This window comes from Hippopotamus amphibius, chromosome 3 (assembly GCF_030028045.1).
Source record: "Hippopotamus amphibius kiboko isolate mHipAmp2 chromosome 3, mHipAmp2.hap2, whole genome shotgun sequence".
Lineage (NCBI taxonomy): Eukaryota > Metazoa > Chordata > Mammalia > Artiodactyla > Hippopotamidae > Hippopotamus > Hippopotamus amphibius.
Window position 1 is genome coordinate 198497483 of NC_080188.1, and position 22078 is coordinate 198519560.

Genomic DNA, 22078 nt, shown 5'->3' on the forward strand with positions numbered 1-22078 from the left:
CGCTGCACACAGCCGCTCGCCATCGCTATTCATTGGACGCCCCCCAACTGCCGCCGGTGGGTCTGTCTGTCCTGCAGAGCGGGGAGAGGGCCCGGGCTGGATGGGAGGGGCTCCAGCCTGGGGTTGGGGGTGCTGGGACAGGCCAGGTTCCTTTCTTTTTGGGAATCACTCGAGGAAGCTTTCCGTAGATATTGGCTGTATCGACTGATGCTGGAATCACTGTTGCCACGGCAGCCGAGCGCTCCCACTGCAGTAGAGGATGGTGGGAAACTCAGGGGATGTGAAAGGAATAAAGACGATTTAAAGGGGCCACCCCATGACCATGGTGAGACACTTTAAAGAGGGACGGTGGGAGGGTGAGCGGTACTGGGCGGACAGAGGGAGGACCGGCCCTCATGTGGAACAGCACTGAATCAGCTCAGGAGATGAGTACAGAAGGCGGTTTCCATCTCATAAATGGACAGGTGGTGTTTCACGCAGGGGGGGTGGAGGGGGGCTCGTGCCTCTCTTCTGGAAAACCCTCTCTTCCAGAAGAAGGCAAAATTTCAGGAGCTGTTTATTGAAGGAAGGGAACAGCTTGGGGTTTGGGGCATGTGATATCCCTCCAGACGAGATGCAGGGGAATAAAGAGCGGGGGCGGGGCCAGGCTGAAACACAGGAGCCAAAGGGGGAGTAAGATCACCAGGAAGGAAGGAGGACCAGGTCCGGGGCCGTGGGCATCCAGGGGCCAGGACGGCAGGTGGACAGAGCAACAGGTGGAGTTGTGTCCGAGCAACTCCAGGGACTGACATGGAGGAGGGAACGCACAGACCTGGGTACCAGAGAGGAGGGGCCGGAGGAGCGCGTCGGACCTTGTCTGCAGCAGCGTACACTGGCTGGGATGGACCACAGTGCACATCCTTCTTTTCGTGCAGACGGCAGCCTCGTCTGCTAAGGAGGAGTCTGAATGTATGTGCAGGAGAACACACAGACAAACTACTGTAACATGGTCCATTAGGGAACAAGAGTCCCCAGATTCTCAAGCTGCTCTTCTTAGGAACAGTGAAATTCCCTGATGATTGAGCTAGCTGTGTCTTGTGCAAACTAGCGCAGACCTCTGAGTAAGCATGAGGGCTTCAGAAGCGATTGTGATCTCAGGAAAAGCGGCCTGCGTTGGGGGAGGGTGGGCACGGTCGCCTAGACCTTTGGCACTGATGACGGGACTGGATCCCCTCCCCCCCGAGCTGGCATCTTGTGTCTGGGCTTCAGCATGAGTGTCTCCTGTGTGCCCAGAGGGACGCTCTCCTGACGGGCCTCCTCCTGTGGGCGCTCTCTGTGCCCAGGCCAAGTGCTGGCAGGAGAGCACGTAAGCCCGTTAGCCTATCCTATTGCTTCTCCCTCCTCACCTGAAATCGCGAGCCCTGGTCCAGCCCTGAGTCTCCTACGTGCTGGACACAGGCCCAGGGGCCGGTCTGCATTGTGCCTTCTGCCACGGTGAACTTGCCCTCACTGCCCCTGCCCCCTGCCCCCTGGTCTGAACCCTTCCCTATTTATACTGCCTCCCACCCTAGGAAGCCCTCCTCCCCCTCTTCTCCCACCCGCCCCATGACCTCTTACACTTATGCTCACAGGTACTGGGGACTTCCTAAGGAAGTGCCGGGCCCTGGGGTGACAGCATCGGTGACACAGCCGGGGGCTCTGTTCTCCAGGGTGGGGACTCTCCCCCTTGTCGTTCCTGTGATGAGTACACACCCACCTCTGTCTGTCTACCTGCAGTGAACGTGCTGATGTGCTTGACGTTGCTGTTTCCCATGAAAAGGAGTATTATTTTCCCAGGTCTCGTATTGTTATCTTGCATGTCCTGCCAGACATTGAGTTCCCTGAGGGCAAAACTGCCATCTTTCTGTTTCTCCAAGGCCCACCCAAGGGTCCACGTTTCCTACCAAACACCCCTCTGCCTGAGAAGTCTGTGCTCAGTACTGTGGTCAGTGCACCCTCTGCCGTGATCCTGGGACTTGTAGAGTTTACAGTGTCTCAGTCGAGCCCAGGGATGATGGAAGACAGAGTCCTGGGGACAGGACCCAGGAACCATGCAGGGAGCAGGCCCGCAGCACAGCCCTTGGGCCTCCAAGTCCCTGGTACCAACACAGCAGCAGCGTCTGCTTCATCAAGGTGCCGAGAGACACAGCTCTGTCCGGAGTGCGGGTGCTGGAGGGGAGACAGACACCTACACAGACACCTCTTGCACCGGCGGGCTGTGAGGAGCCCTGGCCGAGCGGGTGAAGCAGGAGACTGGGTCTGGGGGAAGGGGCCTGAGGCTACAGAGATGGAGGCTGGGGGTGGGATGGGCAGGGATCGGATGGCTCGTGCTTCCTGGCAAACAGTCCAAAGGGCTGTGCCGTCTCCAGCGTGGGGCTGCCCTGGGGTCCGCCCCTCCCCTTTCTCCCATCCCTCACGTTCGTGCCTGAGGACCATTTGCTCGGGCACCTTGGCCCTGACCTGGGAGGCTGTGGAGGGCGGTCCGTGCTGCCCGCTGCTGGGGGCCCGCATGGGCCTCCAGCCCCCACCCCGTCCAGCCTCGCTCTCCTCCCTGGGCCCGGGGTGGGGGGGGGGAGGGGAGGGGAAAGGCTAGGAAAATGTCGTTTAAACGGTGCTGCGCCCCCAAGGTAGCTCTGGCAGGCGAGGGGCCGGTGCTCAGCCCCCCCCGCTGCTACCCTGGGTCTGACGAAGCGCTTCGCAGGTCCGAAGCCCCTTTGCCCCTGAAGCTGGTGTATAACCACCACGAGGGGGTGGGGGTGCAATGACTTTGACAAGGTCACGCAGTCAGACCGGAAACCCAGTCCCCGGATCCCAAGAGTCAGTCCTTTCCTCCAACTCCCCGAGGTCCCTCCGCAGTCAACCCCGGGCCCGGTCGCCCCAGGCCACCCTTGTCTACCCCCTGCCCCTCATCTTCCGGAGGCACCCCCACCTCAGGAGGGCAGCCTTGAGCCTCGGAGACTGAAGGGAGGTGCGGCCGGGAGTTTCCCGGAGGTGGGGGTGGGGAGCCGGCGACCTGGACACGGCTTCTCCACCCCTCCCGCATCGCATCGCCCCCCAGGCTCCGCAAGCCCCCTCGCCCTCCGCGTCCCCAGCCGCCCAGGCTCAGCCCCTTTTACCTGCACCCCCACCCCGCCCCAACACATCCCACCCACCGCCTCCCCCCGTGCCCCAGAGCCTGCCCGCTCCGGCGTGGAAAGCGAGGAGAAAACCGGGCCGACTCCTTCATCTCCCCCAGCCCCCTACTCATCCGCCCCTGGATCTCGGCTGCAGACCCACCCCCTCCCGAGCCAGAAATAGACTCTCTCTCGCCCACCTCCCGGCGCTCGCGCACACCCCTCCCCGCCGCCGCCGCCGCCGCGCCCCGCCTTCCTGCGCCCCGAGCCGCAGCCCGCAGCCTCGGCTCCCGCTGGCGGGGGGCGCGCGGCCCGTGGGACCCTCCGGCCGGCAGGCGGGCGGGGGGCCGGGACCCGCGCCGGGCACCGCCGAGTGCCAGCCAGCGGCGGGGCTCGGGCTCGTCCCCGGCCGATTTTACAATGTTAATGTGTGTTTTCCCCGCCCCGCCCCTCTTCCTCCGACCCCGCCCCATCGCCGCCCGGCTTCCGCGCTCCTTCGCTCTCCCCGGCTTCCTTCCTCGCGTCCTCTCCCCTGCGCCTCGGCTCGCCTCCTCCCCGCTGCCTCGCCCCCTCGCCCCCTCCCCCTCCTCGCCCCTCCTCCCCGGTGTCTCGCGTCCTTTCTCTCCCCCTCCCCCCCGCCCCCGGTGCCTGCAGACGCGCGGATCTTCCATGCGCTCCTCGCGGGCAGGATGCTGGGCGGCGGCGTCCGGGGCGCGCAGCCCGAGGTGCAGCTGAGCGGCGGCGGCGACGAGGGCGCGGACGAGCCTCGGGGCTCGGGCAGGAAGGCGGCGGACGGCAGAGGCATGCTGCCCAAGCGCGCCAAGGCGCCCGGCGGCGGCGGCGGCGGCGGCGTGGCCAAGGCCGGCGCGGCGGAGCTCAAGGTCTTCAAGTCCGGCAGCGTGGACGGCCGGGGCCCCGGCGGGCCGCCCGCCTCCAACCTGCGCAAGCAGAAGTCGCTCACCAACCTCTCGTTCCTCACGGACTCCGAGAAGAAGATGCAGCTGTACGAGCCCGAGTGGAGCGACGACATGGCCAAGGCGCCCAGGGGCTCGGGCAAGGCGGGCCCCAGAGGCCGCGAGGCTCCGCTGATGTCCAAGACGCTGTCCAAGTCCGAGCACTCGCTCTTCCAGGCCAAGGGCGGCCCGGCGGGCGGCGCCAAGACCCCCCTGGCTCCGCTCGCGCCCAGCCTGGGGAAGCCGAGCCGGATCCCGCGCGGCCCCTACGCCGAGGTCAAGCCGCTCAGCAAGGCTCCCGAGGCGGCCGTGAGCGACGACGGCAAGTCGGACGACGAGCTGCTCTCCAGCAAGGCCAAGGCGCAGAAGGGCTCCGGGCCCGTGCCCCCCGCCAAGGGCCAGGAGGAGCGCGCCTTCCTCAAGGTGGACCCCGAGCTCGTGGTGACCGTGCTGGGAGACCTGGAGCAGCTGCTCTTCAGCCAGGTGCTGGGTGAGTCCTGCCTCCCCGCCCCGCCCCTGCCTTTCCCCTCGCCCGGTGTGGGGAGAGCGCGGCTCACTCTGCCGCCCTCCCCGCGGCGGGGCCCTCCAGACCCCGGGGGCGGCTGTGCGGGGACCCTGCGCCCAGATGTTCGGGGCCGGCCCACCCCCAGGTGCACATGGATGACGTGCGCCTTGGTGGAGGTGTCCGCAGGCCGGAGCCCAGGCTCTGCTCTGGCCTGCCGGAGGTGAGGCTGGACAATGGGGTGGGGAGCTGAGCTTCTCAGAAACAGAGCCCGTCAGCTTCCTGGAATCTCAAAGCTTAGAATGCTGCCTAACACGGCAGAACCGGGGGGGGGGGGGGGGGGGTTGAGGGGGGGCTGGTGGAGACCTCAGCCGTGCCGTGGCCCGTGCTGGGCAGGAGCGGTCCAGCATCGCCAGGGGAGCGCGGTGGGAGCTGACTGGGAGCACAGATGTGAGAGCTGTTTGGCCGCGGAGCAGGGCTGAGGCTCCACTTCCTCTGTGGATCCCCGGCGGGAGCGCGAGCCGGATTTCCCGGGTGTGGGGGTTCTGGCACGGAGACGCGACTGGGGCCTGGGGGCAGGCGGGCAGCCAGCTGCGCGCATCTGGATGCGGGTCCTGTACCTCGGCCCCGGCTCTGGCCCAAGCCCCTACGCTACCCCGCCCCCCCGATTTTTAGAGCGTGTGGAAAGGCCTGGGCTTTCTCTCGGAGACTCCTGGTTGACTGGGAAGCCTCTGCCTTTTGGCTGATGGCAGCCGAGCGGGCGGGAAGGGAGGAACAAAGCTCTCTAGGGCGGAGGAAGCGCGGAGAGCTGCCCCATTGTTCTCCGAGCCTGAAGAGCCTGAGCAAAAAACCCGGAGCGGCCCCGGAGCTGCGCCTGCTTTCCTCGGGGACCCCGTGCCCTGAGATGGAGGCTCCCGGGAGGTGCCGGACGCAGGGCTGCTGCGCCTCGGGAGCCGGCGCGGGCCGTGCCGGGGCCACGAGAGGACAGCGGCGCGGCCCGGAGCCGGGCGCCCGCCGCGGCTCCGCGGACTTGTTGCGGTGGCGGGGATGTGGGGTCCTCCGGCGCCGAGGGACCTGCGCTTCCCGGGTACCAGGCGGGCCGCGCGTCCCGCTGGGGGCTGGGAAGGGGCGTGTCCGTGCGCGTGTGAGGGGCGGGGCCGACGCGGGCTGCGGTCCGAGTGATGGGCAGGACGAGGTGGGGCGCGTGGGAATGGGGGGTGCGGCGCTCGCCCGGCTGCCGATGAGGCAGAGCTAGGAAGACTGGTTCGACCTACCACGACCTTCCCGGGACCCCCAGACCGCGTGTGGGCCAGGACGAGGGCCCCCCGACCAGAGGCAGGGATTTGGAGCCTTGGATTGAGAGGCTCGCGGAGGAGGCCGCATACGGGCTCTGCAGGGGCCGGCGGGGGGCCGGACAAGGGCAGAGAGGGAGGCGCAGCAGCCGGAAGGCCGGGCCTCCGCGGGGACCCCTGGGGCTGGGGGTGGGGTCGAAACCCAGAGGTGGCCGCACCCTCCCACCCCACGCAGAGTGCTGCCCGCGAGGAGCTCACAGTCTGGTGGAGCTACACAGACAATACAGGAGAAAAGGAAGAGCATAAGTGCAGGCACCAAGGAGGGTTGTGGGGGAAAGGGGGCCGGGGTTGTGCCCCAGGGGGACTGGTAGGTGCAGGCCTGCTGAGGCCCCTCCGAGGAGGCGGTTGGAGTTGTGACTGAGGCCGGGGGAGGCGCTGGGCAGGCGGGGAGGATGCTCCCGGCAGGGCTGGGGGGACGAGAGAGGGATGGCGGGGAGGAAGGCGGGCGCTGCCCCTGGGGGGAGGGGAGCGCGTGTGAGGGACACAGAAGAGCAGAGGGCACAGCCCCAAGCTCGGGGCTTCCCCAGGCCTGCGAGTCCCCGCACTGCCCCAGGCCCTGGTTGCCTGCTTCTCGAGAAGCAGTGACCACAGACACCCGGACGGAGAGTCCTGAAGCTGGTGGGGGAGGAGAGGGCAGGGCAGGGGCAGAGGCTGCACCTTGGCCCCTCAGCCCACTCAGCACTCGCCACGCCTCAGAGCGCCTCCCTGGAGATGTGGGGCGCACCCAGCCCGCGGCCCCGGCGCTCAGGGAGCCTCAGGGGCAGGGCCCCGAGGGGCTTGGCGTCACTTGGCGACGACGGGAAGGCAGATTCTGTCGTCCGGATTCCCACGTCTCGGCTCTGGGTGGGGGCCTGGCAGGGGGGTGTGTGCTGGGCACCGGCCGCCAGACCCGCCCTGATGAGCCCGGTGGACGGGGTGGGCAGTCTGGCACGCACGCTGGGCTGCCTCCGGGGGGCCTGGTGGTGTGGGCAGGCCCCTGGAGGGCGGAGAGGGCCTGGGAAGGGGGGCAGGGCGGCCCAGGGCTGGAGCAGGTGACCTCCAGGGAGAGCCCCTCTCCTGTGTGCGGTGCGGGTGGGCTGAGGGGACAGGAGAGCCCACGAAGCTGTCTGGAGCAGGGTGGCCCCTGGAGAGACGAGTGGACACCTCGGCGCCCGCGCGGGTCCGCACCCGTGAGCCTCGTGGTCAGGACATGCTCCCTGCCTGGGACCATCCCGGACCCCAGGAGCTGCCCAGCCCCGGTTTCCGCGGAGAGAGGGAGTGAGGCAGTCCCGATTAAGAGCCTTTCTGGAATGAAAGGGAATGAAAGCTGATCACGGCTTCCCAGAAATCAGCTGGGGCCCAGATGGTCCAGGCAGGCGCCCTGCCCTTCCCTCGCTTTGGAAGCTGCCAGAGAACCGGGGTCCCACTGGGAAACCCTAGAAACTTGGAAGATGGAGGCGTGAGTGTCCTGGGAAGCGGACCCCTCTCAGGGATCAGATGCCCTTGGACCCTGGTGGACAGTCCACGTCAGGCGGTTCGGCTCCAGAGGGAAGGTCACCGGCCCCCTGGCCTGGGTCTGGGGCGGGCAGGAGGCCGCAATCCTGAGCCCCCTGCGCAGAAGCCCTGAGCTCCGCGACCTCCTCGGGACTCACATTCCCCATTATGGATGGCAGAGCTGCTGTGTGGCTCTCCCTTACCTGTCAGGATTGGGGAGGGGTGCAGATAGAGGTGGTCAGACCCTGGCAATGCCCTAGGCAGCCTAAGAGAGTCTGTCCTAACTCAGGGCAGCTACGTGCACAGTCCCGTCCCACCGCACTCCTGCACCTCCGCAGCCCCGGGCCCGAGGACCTCCGAGCAGTCCGTCTGGACCTCCCCGCACACTGCCCTGCCTTGTCGGCCCTCCGGGCAAGGGGACCAGGTCAGGCGCAGAGGAACCCAGGCGGCTGCAGTTCCTGGTCCCACTTCCTCAGAAGGTGTCTGGACCCACGTGAGGGGTTGCCATGACAACCGTTCGGCCCTTGGGGGCGCAGGCCAAACAGGGCAGGGGAAGCAAGTCAGGAAATTATCTGTTTCTAAGCCCGTGTGTTGATGTGGGGGGTTTTTGTGGGGGGGGGGAGTGGGGATTTACTCTGGAGATTACATTCTTGGATGCTGTGAATAGAGGGAGGAAAGACGTGGCTTCCCCAGCCTTTTCTTTCCCTTTTTATTCAGTGCACTGGGGGGCCGGTGGGTGGAGTGCTCTTGGGAGTCCTCCAAGAATGATGCTTGAGCAGACGGGCCGCGTGTGCACGCTCGCCCACACTCTCGTGCCCGCGGCTGCACACGCAGGGCCGTTGCTGGTGCCTTCCCTGGGATGCCCGGACGCGCGGCCTTCCCGGGCCTGTAGAGCTACAGGTGAAGGAGGGCAGGGTGTGCAGGTGAGCGCGTGCGTGGCGGAGGGCAGCGGGGCAGCCCCTTCCCAGCTCCTCCAGGCTAGCCCTGCGGAGGATGTTTCTCCTCTCCCCGCGTCCAGGGCTAGGCTTCGGGCTGCACTGCGGCCCACGGGTCCTGCTCCGGCGCTTCGGGCCCTGCCCTGCTCAGGGTGCTCCAGCCAAAGCCCCCTCCTCCTGCATGGGCAGCCGTGGTCCTGCTGCCGCAGGGAACAGGTGGGGGAGGAGAAGGTCTTGTCCTCTGGGGGGAAGGACACGTGGAGGGGAAGTGCCCAGGGCTGCTCTCAAGGGAGATGCCCTCGGTGGTCCGCGGTGGTGCCAGCCCCAGGCCGCTCCTGGAATCCTGGGCTGTCTTCTCACCGTTCGCTCTTGCCCCCCACCCCGCATGTACTGCAGCCACAGCCGCCCGCCCGTGACCCATGCCCACGCAGCTGCCAACACCACAGGCTTTCTTTTCTGCAGACCTTTAGCCTCGCCCTGCTCTGGGCCGCCCCCCCCACACCGGTGCCCACAGCTCACGGCCTTGAGGCCGCCCCACAGGGCTGCAGGGAGAGCCGGTCCGGGCCCATCCCTGCTGCTCTGCGGCGGCTCCTCGTGCAGCCGGGAGGGAAGAGCCCTTTCCTCCCCCCTCCCAGATTCACAGAACACACAATTGAAATTGCCTGGTTGAGGCACCCACCCACAGCTGAAATTACTCCCTCGTCGCATCGTAGGCAAGTGGGTGTTCTGTTTACACACTCCCAGTGACAGAGGGCTCACTACCTCATTTTCCTGGAAAGCACTCATAATGAGAAAGCCCATGAAGCTGAGTTTCTGTCTTCTGAGACTTCCCACCCGTGGGTGCAGCCCTGCCCTCCGGATCCTCCCGGGTCAGGCTGACCTGCCTCTCAGATGCCCTCCTCGTGTCTGAGGTCAGACCCCTGTCCACATCCCCTCGCATCTTTCCTCCCTTCCTGCCTCCTTTCATCTTTCTCCTGTTTGTCTTGTCTTTTGGAGTAGGACTCGGTAGGAGGAGGGGCTGAGCTGTTCCCCCTGATTCCCGGGCCCCATGGAGTCCAGCCCCCCAGCCGGACCCCCCCACGTCTCCACGACATCTGCCCCCCAGCACCTGGCCGACCGGGGCTCCCTCCCGCAGCGTCTGCCTGGGCCTGGAGGTCTGTGCCGGCCGGCCGGCCAAGAGGAAATGGACACCACATGCTTCCCATTTGCGCTGGCCGACCGCCTCCCACACCCTGTTTGCGTTACCCAGATGCGTCTGGTGTCCCGGCAGCCTTCCCTCTCCTGCACAGGAAGGCCCGGGGGCCAGGCGCAGCTCGCGGGCCTTGCGTGGGCGGACTCCACTCCGGCTAGAAGCCCTGGAAGACTGGGTCAGCCCTCGGGGCGGCCAGCCGCCCCCATACCTTCCCCTGTGTCACTCCTGGGGACCTGGCCCCTGCAGGGTGAGGAGACCAGAGCCCCCCGGGCCCGAGGCTTCTTTCTGATAGCGGGCATCGGGGCACTGACTGGGAAGATGCCCTGGGAGGAGTGTCTCCTGGAGCCGTGCCCAGGGGGGCCTGGTGGGGTCGCAGCCTTGTGCGCCTGGAAGGGCGGGTCCCAGCTCTTCATCTGTGATCGGCACCTGTGCCTCTGACAGGTGAGGGGCGGATCGCAGGGCTGGGGCCGGTGGGGGAAAGCGAGCACGTGCGGGGCCCCCCCTGCCGCGGCGGGAGAGCGGGGGCGCCACCGTGGGCACCGTACAGGTGCACCCGAGGACTGTGGCTCGGGCAGCATCCAGCCTCCGGCCGCCAGCGTTGCCTGTCTGCCGCCAGGTCCTTCTCCAGCTCCGCTCTGGCCGAGCTGTGGCCGGGCGGCAGGGGCGGGCCTTGGGCCAAGCCCTCGTCAGATCTATTTTTGACATCCCTCTGTTTTCGACGTCTCAGGGATGCGTGTTGTGGCCTCTGCAGCGGCGGATCCTGCAGTCTTCTGATTTCTGAGCGGCCGCGCTCGCTCTGGACCGCCTTCCTGGGGTGCCTGCTCCTGTGCGTCGGGGGTGTGAAGCCCGGGTGTGTGCCTCTTGTGCCAGGCTGGTCTGCAGGTTGTCTGGAAGGGTGCCCAGTTGGGGTGCTGGCTTTGGGGGTGATCTGGGGAAAAGCACCAGTGTTTCCTTGGAGAGCCCGACTGTCAGCTGTGACCTTGGGCTGTGTAGGGAGGTCGTAAAGGTTGAGAGGGCAAGACCGGCGCGTGTGAGGGGAGGAACTGGGTTAATGGGCTGATTGGAATCTGGACATGAACTCCCAGACGTAGGGGGGCTGGGAGTCAGGGTGTGCGTGAGGGTGCACAGCGGGAGGTGTGTCACGTGGACCGATGCACAGAAACGCTTGCACACCCGGCCTCCCGCAGCTGTGCACCCGCGGAAGGTGTGTGTGCGTGTGTGCACAGAGCCGGCCAGGCTCGAAAGGGTCTGAAATGCGACCAGGCGGAAACAGCTTCCCCCAGACAGACCCCCAGGCAGAGACCGCAGGGGTTGGAGCTCCCTGGCTCCTGTCCCAGAAAAGCCCCGTGCGGGTGTGACGCCAAGGACACAGGCTCCCTCTGCGCTTGGTGACCTGCGGAGCAGGCCTTCCCTTTGGGGGCGCCGGCAGCCACCGGAAGGCCTGGCTTCCCTGTGCGGGACCCCTAACCTGCTGCGGCCGTGGGCTCCCGCCCCCCCGGGCTGCAGAGCTGCCTCCCTGGGGCTCTGGGGGGTAAACAGGCCCGGAGAAGGCGCCGACCCACCAGGAAGCACACCCGTCGACACTGGGGTGTGAGACTCTTGTTCCTGAGGTTTAAGGAGTCCCTTACTGCCTGCAGTGACCCTGCGATCCTGCGCTTACCGCTGAGCAAGCAGAGGCACTGGGCTGTGGGTCGTCCACCCAAGCCAGGAGAACAGGTGGGCCCCAGGGCCAGGACTTGACCTTGACCCCTGTGGTGTCTGCCTCCGGAGCCTCGAGCCCCCCACCCCCGCCTGCCGGGGTTGACGTCGATTCCACTTAACTGAAAATGGTTGTCAAGCAGTCGCCGTGGACCAAGCTCACGCTCCTGGGGTTGCGGCTTCGGACCCCGCTCGCCGGACGCTGAGCTGCCGGACGAGGAGAGGACGAGCCGTCGTGCGCGGCCCAGTGCAGGGCGGACGCTGCGGAAAAGCTGGGAAGGGGTGCGGGGAGAGCAAGGTGGCCTGGAGCCGGTCGGCGTGGGGGGTGAGCGCGGTGCAGTGGGCGGGAGGGGACGCGCTGGACAAGTGACTTGCGTTTTGAAAGAAGGTTGGGATCCGGGCAGCAGGGACGGGAGGGACTGGAAACAGAAGGAGGAGGTACACGGGGGGCTTCATCGTGGGTGCCGTCCGGCTGCAAGAGAGGCGGGAAAGGAGGTGGACGGACAGGTGGGGGATCCCTGATGTGACTGTGACTGGCCCCAGGGATGGCACTAGGCTCCGGGCAGACCTTCGGAGGGGAGCCGTCAGGGCTCGCCCCCAACAGGGTCCCGAGCCCTGGAACTGGTCCTGGGAGAGGTTGCTGAGTGAGGACACCCGCCAACCCAGGGCCGCCCAAGTTCCACACCTGCCTGCTGGAGCGAAGGTGGCCCTCGCAGCACCTGCAGTGTCCACGGGGGAGGGACGACGGGCAGGACGCCTCTGTGCCCAGGGGTTGTCCCTTCCATGAGCAGCAGCTCTGATGAGGCCTGAGGGGTCCGTACTTTGCCACCCCAGCCCCGGCGGGTGCCTGGCCCACGGCAGACCCACGGCCCACGGCAGAGCTGACCCGGGCTGCACGTGGCAGCTGCACGTGGAAACCAGCGTGAGGACGGACAGAGTGTCCCGATGGCGTGCAACTCGGTTGGCCTACACCTCGGTTGGCATGAAAGAGACGCGCGTGTGTAGGGCGGCCCCGCACGTCGGCTCCAGCCTACGTGCTCCGTCCGGGAAGCCTTCCTGAAGGAGCGGGGAGCTACTTAAAGGAACCAGAAGCACTTGCCATAAGGGGCAAAGGCATTCCAGCCGCCCAGCTTTGCCTGGATGGGGCGGGAGGACTGGACTGGAGCTCACTGGCCAGGGGCTCTTGGAGCAGACGGTCCTCGAGGCCCCGGGTGAGGGGGCCCGACGTGGGGAGGTGTCCCTGGGGGGGACGGGGAGCCTGTCCCCAGCGCAGGTCCTCCTCCTCCTCTGTTCTTTGGGAGGCTTCCGGGCTGTTCCGGCGTCTGTGCCTGGGGTGAGACCACAGGGGCCCGCTGTCCCAGGAGCTGGGGTGTTTGGCTTTGTCCTGGAGTCGGGTACCCCCAGGAGTCCTAGAGTTCAGGGTCACAGTGGCTCAGGGTCTCCACGGATCAGGACGAGGCATCCAGGGTTGCTGGGGCCGCCCCGTCACCCGGCCCCACAGGGAGGGCGTTACAGCAGCGAAGGCCGCAGGGCCGCCTGGGGCGGGGGGGCAGCAGTGACCGCGAGGGCGGCCTCCCTGCCGCAGGGTCAGGGCTCCGCCTCGGGCCGCCCGACGCCCCGCCCCCCGTGGGGTGGTCTTGAGGCTCCGCGCGCGCAGCCTGGAGAGGCCGCCCCTGCTTCTGCTGCACGTCAGGGGGCCTCCTGGGCGCCCTGCAAGGCCTCCCTGCCGTGCCCCTCAGCCCAGCCCGTGACGTGGGGGCCACCGAGGGCCTGGCTGCAGGCGTGGTGTCCTGGGAAGAAGCACCCGTGCGCTAGACGCCCTAGGCCTCGCGCTCTGCAGGGGGGTCTGCAGCCTGTTTCCTGCGGCCCCGCGCGGGCCCCGCCCTGACCCCTGAGAGATGCGGAGGCGGGCGTCACTGAGTGGGCACCCACTGTTTGCCAGCTGTGCTGAGCCCTTTGTGGGAACCCACATCAGCCTCAGGATGAGATACTATTCGAGGGTCACACGCAGACTGTTTCACAGGCCTGGGGGGCCAGGCCGCAGGACGGGGGGAGCCCAGGGCGCCCCGCTCCTCTGGACGTGAACCCCGTGGGCACTGAGCCGGGGCCCCGGGGGAGGGCCGGGGTGGAGGACGAGCGCCTGTTCGCCGGCTGGTGTGGGAATCACGCGTCTTCAGCGGCCGGTGCGGCCCTCCTGGGCGGCGCCGTGGCCTGGAAACCCCGCTCGGACACGGACTCAGGCACGAGGCGGCCGAGCGGACCCGGGGTCACCCGGCAAGTTCACGCAGAGCGGAGGTCCCGCCGAGGCTATAGCCCCGGGCCCGTCCTGGCGCTTCCGCCTCTGGCACGAGGGGGCACGCCCGCCCCCCTGGCCCTGTGGACGCTCTAAAGCCTTTGGGCTGATGGTCCCGAGAGCCGGGTCTGTAAGAGTCAGTTCTCTCCGGCCCTCGGCCGACGGTCCTCGGTGCTGGGCCCCGGCCGCCCGGCGCGTCCAGTCCAGGGAGCAGACCACAGGCGGGCGGCCACGGGGCAGCCACGGCCGGTGTTGGGGCCACGGCGCCCAGAGCTGCAGGCAGGCTGTGCGGCGGGGGCTTCCCCCGTGGACAGGGAGGCTGTGGCCGAGGTGAGGGTGACCAGACGGGCCAGGAGGAGGTGGGGCCCCACGCCTCAGCCCGCCATCGGCTGTTGCCCCGGCGCCTCTGCCTGTGAACCCTGGACCTGTCCCGCGTAACGGTGGAGCTCGCATAAGCCCCGCCATGCCTGAGCCTCAGCATCCCTGGTGGACAAAGAGGGGTCAGGCTGGCCAACCGGCAGCCCCGGGAGGGAAGGGCTGGCCCGGGGCTGGGACCTCAGGGCCTGACTTCCCTTCCTCCCCTCCCCACCCTCGGTCCCCTGCAGTCAGTAGCCCCTGATTTCTAGGTGAGATTCTCCCGAACGCTGGGTCTGCGGGAAGTGTGTGTGTGTGTGTGTGTGTGTGTGTGTGTTGTGGGGGGGGGGGTGTTAGCTTCATGAAAGATCCAGGGACACGTAGTAATACCTGTCATTCACTCTGATACGTACCAGGCGAGGCGCTAAAAGCACTGTGCGTGTATTAATTCATGTAGCCTTCAAGAACAGCGTAGTGAGTTAGGTGCCGTTTTTATCCTCATTTTACTGATGAGGAGACTGAGAGGTTAAGTAACTTCCCCAGAGTCACACAGCTGGGTAGTGAGGGGCCTGGGTACCACCCCCAGGCAGGCTGGCTCCAGCCTCCTTAATCACGATGCTGCAGGGCCTCTTGCCTTGGAGAGCTCTTGCCTTGCGGAGACCCGCAGCCTGGCAGACCCCCGCCGGCCGCCACATCCTCTAGTCTGAATAGTGTGGTTAGGACTTCCCTGGTGGCTCAGTGGGTAAGAATCTACCTTCGAGTGCAGGGGACGCGGGTTCGATCCCTGGTCGGGGAACTTGATCCCACGTGCATGCCGCAACTAAGAGTTTCCATGCCACAGCTAAGGAGGCTGCAAGCTGCAACTAAGACCCGACACAACAATAAATAAATAAATAAATATGTGAGGTGTATCTGGTGAGTAAAAATAAATTCTAAAAAATTAAATTAAATAAATAAATAGCGTGGTCCCATTCTGCCAGGCTGTGGACAGCGGGTGGGGTCTGCGGTTGGGGCACTTCCGGCACCTGTCCTGGCAGGGCCGTGGCCGGCACGAGAGCTGTGGGCCGGTGTGTGCCCCCTTGGCCGGGGCCCTGTGTCTGGGGCCGGGCTGCCTCCTGATAGAAAAGCACCGGCTTTGAGCGGCGCAGACGAGGGCCCAGGTCAACCCTGTGCTCGCCTGCTGGCTGCCTGTGCCCTCCTTGAACCCAGCCCTGGTCTGTAGGGTGGGGCTCAGGCGCCCTGCACGGGGGTGATGGGGGAGGGGTCAGAGAGAGGAGGGAGTCGGGGCCCGGCACCTCCGACCACCACAGGGTTAGTTCTGTTGCCGCCTCCCCCGCAGGCCCCAGGCCCCCGGCGTCCTGATCCCGCGGCTCACGGACCTGGTGGCGACCCATGACCCCCCACGGCGTCTCTCCCGGGTGGCTCCGGTTCGGCCCTGGTCGTTCAGCTCAGGCTCTTGGCTGTCTGGAGCCAGCCTGGGTGGGGGTGGGGGGGGTTGTTACAGGACAGGGAGAGTCTGGTGGGGCTGGGAGTGGGGGCAGGACAGCTGGGTTTCCTCGGGGAGGGGCTGGCCTGATCGAGCATCTCCTCCTACACACCTGGTGCCTGCGTCTTGACCCACAGACCCGCACTTCTGCCACGGGCCCACGTGGTAGAGCGTGGTGCCCGCAGTTCTGGGCTCCTCTGTCCCACAGATCAGCCAGTCTCCCCTGGGGGGTGGGGGGCCTGAGAGCCTCCCAGGAGAGAGGGAAAGCACGTTCTCCAGAAGTCGGCGGTGTTAAAGTGTTCAAGGTCATTCCTTAGCCGGGTGGCTGTTTAAACTGCTAAAAAGAAACTAGCAGAAACAGCATGAAAAAAGGGGTTGAAGGTCTAGGTGTGTGAAGGTGGCAGAAGGAGCACCTTGTGTTCAAGTTCATTGCCCTTTCCCGGACGTCAGCTCTGGCCTGGGACCTGTCTAGCTCAGAGACGCGCTGGCAGCGCTCTCATTCCTGGGCGGAATGGGAACTCAGGCCTGAGCCAGAGCGTCGCGGGGGCTCATCTGGCCCCTCCCCACCCCAGGGCCTCTGGGACAGTCCTGCCCCGTTCCCAGGCCCTCCTTCGGCCAGCAGCCCCTCTGGTGGTCCTCGAAGCGTCCTCCAGGCCCGAGACACGGAAGCCACCCGCGGGCCTGCTGGCGCACGGCTGGGAGGACGTCTGGGGAGGGGTGAGGCCAGGCCATCCCCGCTCCTCCCTTTCCCGGGAGCGCAGGTGACGGGTGAGGCTGGGGCTGGGGGTGGGGGCCACTGGCCTGGTCTTAGGGGTGGGACTCCGGCGGGGGATGGGAAGGGGTTTGCTGCAGAGGGTGCAGCCCTGCCTCTGAGCCGGAGGAGCCCGGCCTGGCCTGGGGCCGGGCAGGGCCTGGATTCCCGCCACGTTCCCACACGCGGCCCAGAGATTGGGTTTCCCGCTGAAATCGTGTCTCTGAATCACAGCCACAAAGTTCCCAGCTTCTCAGCGGGAGCTGTTCGCAGCGGCTCTGCGTGTTCTGAGGCACCCGCCGTGCTTGAGGGGTCCTGGGAGGAAGGACACAGAGCACAGTGGTCAGACGCTCAGGGTGCGGTGCGGACAAGCCTGCTCAGATCCTGCCTCTGTGGTCCCTGCCTGGCCTCGAGGCCCTGGGCCCGTCGGCCTGTCTGAGCTTCGGGGTCCTCACCTGTTCCATAGGTCGGCCGTAGCGACCGTGTCGGATGCTGCCGGGATCCGTTAGTCTGCTGTTGCTCTGTTAATCCCCGTCCGTCCACCCGCACCGCGTGGGTCGTGGGGAAGGAAGCCCTGTCCTCAGGGAGCCCCGGGCAGGCAGGGGAGCCGCAGCCCGGCGCCCTTTGTCCTCAGATCCGGGCTCTTCCTCCTGAGCCTTCACGAGCCCTCCGCCTGCCCCCTGCAGCCAGGCCCCCCCCAGAGCACCCCTTCTCTCCTAAGGGTGTCCCTGGGCCCTGTCTCCGTCGCGCAGTCTCGTCCCCGGCCGCATCCCCCAGGTGACTTGCCCCCGTCCTCTGCCAGCGAGTGCAGAGCCTGTGCCGGAGAAGCTTCTCCCCAGGGTGCCCCTTCAACTCCAAACGCCCAAACTGCAGACACAGAAATAAGGCTCGTCAGGTTGCCTGCGAGCTGCCTCACGTTTGCATTTGATTAAAAGACAGCAGCGTCCTCCCACCCACATTTCGTCCCCCTGCCCCCCTTCTCCCACCCCTTCTGCCCTGCCAAGCGCAGGGCGTCCTCCAGTGGGGCCGCCCTGGGTGCCTGGGTGGCCGGCTCAGTCCTGCAGCCACTAGCTGGATATCACAGCCGCGGGGGGTGGGGGGGAGCGGCGGCGACCCCTCCCCGGCCCGCCATCGCTCCCCCCCAGCTCGGGCTGACAGGTGAGGAGGTGCAGGCCGGAGCGCACAACCCCGGCACCTCGGCTGCAGTCTCACCGGTGGAGAATCGTCATGAAGAGGCCAGAATTTTTTAAATTAATTTATTAATTTATTGGCTGCATTGGGTCCTCATTGCTGCGCACAGGATTTTCTAGTTGCAGCCAGCGGGGGCTACTCTTCATTGCAGTGCGTGGGCTTCTCATTGCCGTGGCTTCTCTTGTTGCGGAGCACGGGCTCTAGGCACATGGGCTTCAGTCGTTGCAGTACTCGGCCTCAATAGTTGTGGCTCTCGGGCTCTAGAGTACAGGCTCAGTAGTTGTGGCGCACGGACTTAGTTGCTCCGTGGCATGTGGGATCTTCCCGGACCAGGGATTGAACCTGTGTCCCCCACGTTGGCAGGCGGATTCTTAACCGCTGCGCCACCTGGGAAGTCTCAAGGGGCCTGAACTGGCCCTGCCTCCTGGCAAACCCACTGAGGTTTGGAGCCTCTGCCTTCACGTTGCAAACGCACTCAGGTCTCAGGGACCTCAGTGAATGTTGAGAAAAGCCACTCCATCCGCTGTGGCTCCTCACCCTGAGGTCTGGGGAGAGCCGTCTCACGTGTCTGGTGCCCAGTCACCTTGTAGCTGGCATCTGTTCCATACTTTGCTGCCCTGAACGCACAGGGAAAGCAGTGAGTGGGCAGGTGAAGGCCGCCCACCAAAGGTGAGACCCGTTTGGATGGGGGTCTGAAGCCAGAGCTGAGGAAAGGGGCTCTGGATCTCAGCGTCTTCTCACGGAGACCTCCTCTCGGGCCCGTCGCATCCCAGCCGCCCGGCTCCTCCTCCTTTATCCCGGCCTCCCCCTTGTCCTTGTCTGTTCAGGGCATACGCGCTGATCCTCAGCCTGAGCCCCGCAGAGCTGGAAGGAGCTCTGTCCCCACACCCACTCGCATCCTGCTTCCCTCCTTGCAGAAGAAGAAAGAGTTCCCACGTTATCTCAGGCAGCTCTGAGCGCAGGAAACACGAGTCTGAAGAGGAGCCAGATGGGTGGGGGCGGCACGGCAGCTGTCCTCTCAGTCTCCTGAGGTTACGCACGACGGGCCGCCTCCAAGAGGCACGGGCCCGGGCGTGACGGGTGCAGGAAGGGGTGGCGTCCCTGCCCAAGCCTGTCCCTGGGCCCCCGACAGCCTCAGCGCATAACCCGGAGGAGAAGGAGCGTCGTGTCTCTGGGGTTGTGGGGACCCCTCTGGGCACTGGTCGTTGGCTCCGTACCCGATGGCGGCACGGTCTTTGGGGCCGCAGCAGTGAACGGAGCAGACCCATGCTTCCTCTTCGTGGACCTGAGCTTGGCGGGGAGGTGACTTTAAGTGCACAGTCGCAGAAAGGAACCCTCGGTGGCACGGGTGGGTGCTGTGTAGGAGAAGCAAAGGGAGAGACGGTTCCACGGCAGGGGCGGGGTGGGCAGGGCTTCCCTGAGGGAGGGCAGCTCCCCCGGGGCCAGGGCTGCCAGGCCGAGGGCAGGCTCTGCCGCGGGTCTGAGGCAGGGTGAGCTTGGGCATGGAGGAAAGAGCAAGAGGGTCTCGGAGAAGGGGGCTGGGGGGTCCTGCATGGGGCTGGGAAGATGGGCTTGGGAGCGGCTGGGCCAAGCAGGGCCTGGGGGGGCCTGGGGTCAGGATGCCCTACGTCCAGTGGGAAGACAGGGAAGGTGTGAGTGGGGAGAGTGATATCAGGTTCGTGTTGTTCAAAAGTGACTCCAGATGCTGCGGGGGATGACTCGGAGGAGACACAGTGACGGGTCCCCACGGGAAGGTCCCAGCCGGAGCCTCCGGGGGACACGCAGCGGCCTGGGGCTGGGAGCAGGCAGCGCGGGTGGTGAGCGTTGCAGGGCGGTGACTGGGAGGGACACTCTGGGGAAGGGCTGGGGACCCCACTTTGCCTACATACTAAACTTCCTTAGGTGCAAAGCACGTACATCCAAGAACAAAACCTCGGGTGTTTACTAATGACGCCTTTTCCAAACGTAAGCGCGTCTCAGCTGAACTTAGGACACACGCGACTGATACAGGCTGAGTGCAGGAAAGGGAGGGGGCAGTTGGTGTCCTGAACCAGCGGATGTGGTTGTGACCCTGGTGGTGATGGTGGTCTTGGTGATGGTGGTGGAGGTGGTGGTGGTGGTGGTGGTCTTGCTGATGGTGGTGGAGGAGGTGGTGGTGGTGGTGGTGGTCTTGGTGATGGTGGTGGAGGAGGTGGTGGTGGTGGTGGTCTTGGTGATGGTGGTGGAGGAGGTGGTGGTGGTGGTGGTCTTGGTGATGGTGGTGGAGGAGGTGGTGATGGTGGTGGTCTTGGTGATGGTGGTGGAGGTGGTGGTGGTGGTGGTGGTCTTGGTGATGGTGGTGATGGTGGTGGTCTTGGTAATGGTGGTGGAGGTGGTGGTGGTGCTGGTGGTCTTGGTGATGGTGGTGGTGGTGCTGGTGGTCTTGGTGATGGTGGTGGTCTTGGTAATGGTGGTGGAGGTGGTGGTGGTCTTGGTGGTGGTGGTGGAGGTGGTGGTGGTGGTGGTGGTCTTGGTGATGGTGGTGGTCTTGGTAATGGTGGTGGAGGTGGTGGTGGTCTTGGTGATGGTGGTGGAGGTGGTGGTGGTGGTGGTCTTGGTGATGGTGGTGGAGGTGGTGGTGGTGGTGGTGGTCTTGGTGGTGGTGGTGGAGGAGGTGGTGGTGGTGGTAATGGTGGAGGTGGTGGTGGTGGTCCTGCTTTTGGTGGTGATGGGGTGAGGGGGTGGTGTAGGGGATGGTGGCGCCCAGGGTGGTAGCTAGGGTGGGCATCCCCTCTGCGGTAAACAGGGCCCCTGTGACGCTGAGGGTTCCTGCCCCACGTGCCCAGTCACGCGCGCGGAAGGTGACCTCCAGAGAGCCTGCTTTCCACTTCCTTAGGCAGCAAGCATCCCTGAGCCCACGGCCTTGCTGGGCGCTGTGAGGGTACAGCAGGGTGTGGGGGGGTCCCTGCCTTCAGGGACTTTGTCCTAGTCTCAAGACGCAACCAAGTGCCCAGCCTCCCGTCCCTGCTCACTCTGCGGGTCCGTGCCCCGCTCCACACCCTCTCCTCGTGCACGGAGTGGGGGCTTCAGACATGCCAAGGTGCACCCCCTTCACAGCCGACACCCCCTTGCCTCCTCCCCCCGCCGCATCTGCCTGTGCAGCCTAGGCTGGGCTCACACAGGCGTGTGGACTCTGGGGCCAGTGGTCACTCTGTGACCTTGAGCAAATCGTGTGACCCCTGAGCCCCGCGTCGTCCCATCTCTTGTAAATAGAGGGCGATGGTTGCCCCAGCCTTCCTAGCTCCGAGCGCTGTTGGGAGAAGCCGATGAGACACGTCGCGGGAGGCACGTGCCCTCGGCCCTGCGTAGGTGCCGTGTGTCTGGCCAGCCCCTGCCGTCGGGTCAGCAGACCTGCCCCCAGAGGGGCCCTTGTCTGCCAGCTCCCGGGGAACCGCGCGGCCATCACGGTGTGGCCGTGGCACGTATCTCCGATGACCTCAGGCTATCTTGAGGGAAAGCGTTTTAAAAGGAGGCTTTTCCAGGCCTCCACAAGGAACAGGCCCAGCTCAGGGGGAGAGCGTGAGACGCAGGCTGTCCTGGCCGTCTTGATACACCCCTTCCTGCCCTCCACCCCCCCCCACCTTCTCTCAGGACTGCACCGAGAACTCATTCACACAGAGGTTGTCACGAAGAACCCCAAAGCAGTGGATTTTAAAGTTCTTTTTCTGCCTTGACCCCGACAGGAAATACATCTTCTAGCAAATCCAGCGTGTACATGTTGAGTCAGAAGGTTTTTGAAACAATACTGTGTCCAGTGTACTCGATGTTCTGTTTTGTGGGGCGTGTGTGTGCTTCTTTAATTGCCAGTTGCAAAGCACTGAGCTGATTTCACGACCACAGATGACTTGTAACCTGCAATTTGAAGAGCCTTGCCCTGAAAGGACCGTCTTTCCAAGCACGGAAGGCCCTGCAAGAGGGTGTGGGGAGGTCAACCCCAGCTTTGGGGAACAGCATCTCCCTCGCACCCGTGCTGCTCCCGGCGCTTTACTGTGATAGACCAGCCGGTCCTCGCACCCGAGGACCAGGAGGTGGGTGTGTGACTGTCATCACCATGCCCTTGTTTCCAGCTGGGAAACTTTAGCTGCTTGTCAAAGGTGACACTGCTGCTGCTGAGATGCCACAGAAGCAGGGTGGTCCCGCCGGAGGAGACCGCCATCCACGCCCCGGCTGCAGGCCAGGCTGGGCGCCCCTGGAGGGCAGGCCTGAGGTGCGCGCCGTAGAGAAGCTGCAACGCAGAGGGGCCCTGGGAATCCAGCGCCCACGGATGCCCCGGCTGGGCTGCCCTGCGGACGCACGTGGGGCGAGGGGGGTGCCTGGGGAGCCGGAAGCCCCTTGGGGTGCGCGTTAGGCCCGACGCAGAGCCGTGCCCACGGCCAACGGGCAAGCAGGACCTTTCCGAGTGGAAAGAAAAGCTTGACTCTAGCCTTTAAAAATAATACTGCTGTTAATTTTAAACATAACGCTCTTTGCAGGCTAAAAAAGAAAGTGAGCTTAAGCAGACGCTCACACTGTTTTTTAATGAGCTGATGGTCGTGGGCTCTGCGAGAATGCGGTGCGACTCTCGAGGGTGTGTCCCCGCGCTGGGGGCTTGCTTTCAGGTCTGAGCCCAGCGTTGCTGGCGTGTGGGCAGGGGCCCCCCAGAAGGGCCACGGCGCCCGGAGGAGCCGCGTGAGGGGGCGTCGGAGGGTGGTCACGGGAGGCACAGGCCTGGCAGATCCCGGGTCTGCT

At 65.6% G+C, this 22078-nt stretch overlaps 1 protein-coding gene across 4 annotated transcripts in view; it reads left to right on the forward strand.

Annotated features, from left to right (window-relative positions):
* NAV1 (neuron navigator 1) overlaps positions 1–22078 on the forward strand; it is a 203793-nt gene that overhangs the window by 77014 nt on the left and 104701 nt on the right. For 3 of the 4 annotated variants that reach the window (XM_057728533.1, XM_057728534.1, XM_057728535.1), the window contains exon 4: positions 3786–4574. The exons of the other annotated variant lie outside the window; for it this stretch is intronic. In XM_057728533.1, coding sequence (XP_057584516.1) covers positions 3786–4574 — 789 coding nt within the window. The remainder of the gene's footprint in view (positions 1–3785; positions 4575–22078) is intronic. 4 annotated transcript variants of the gene reach the window in all.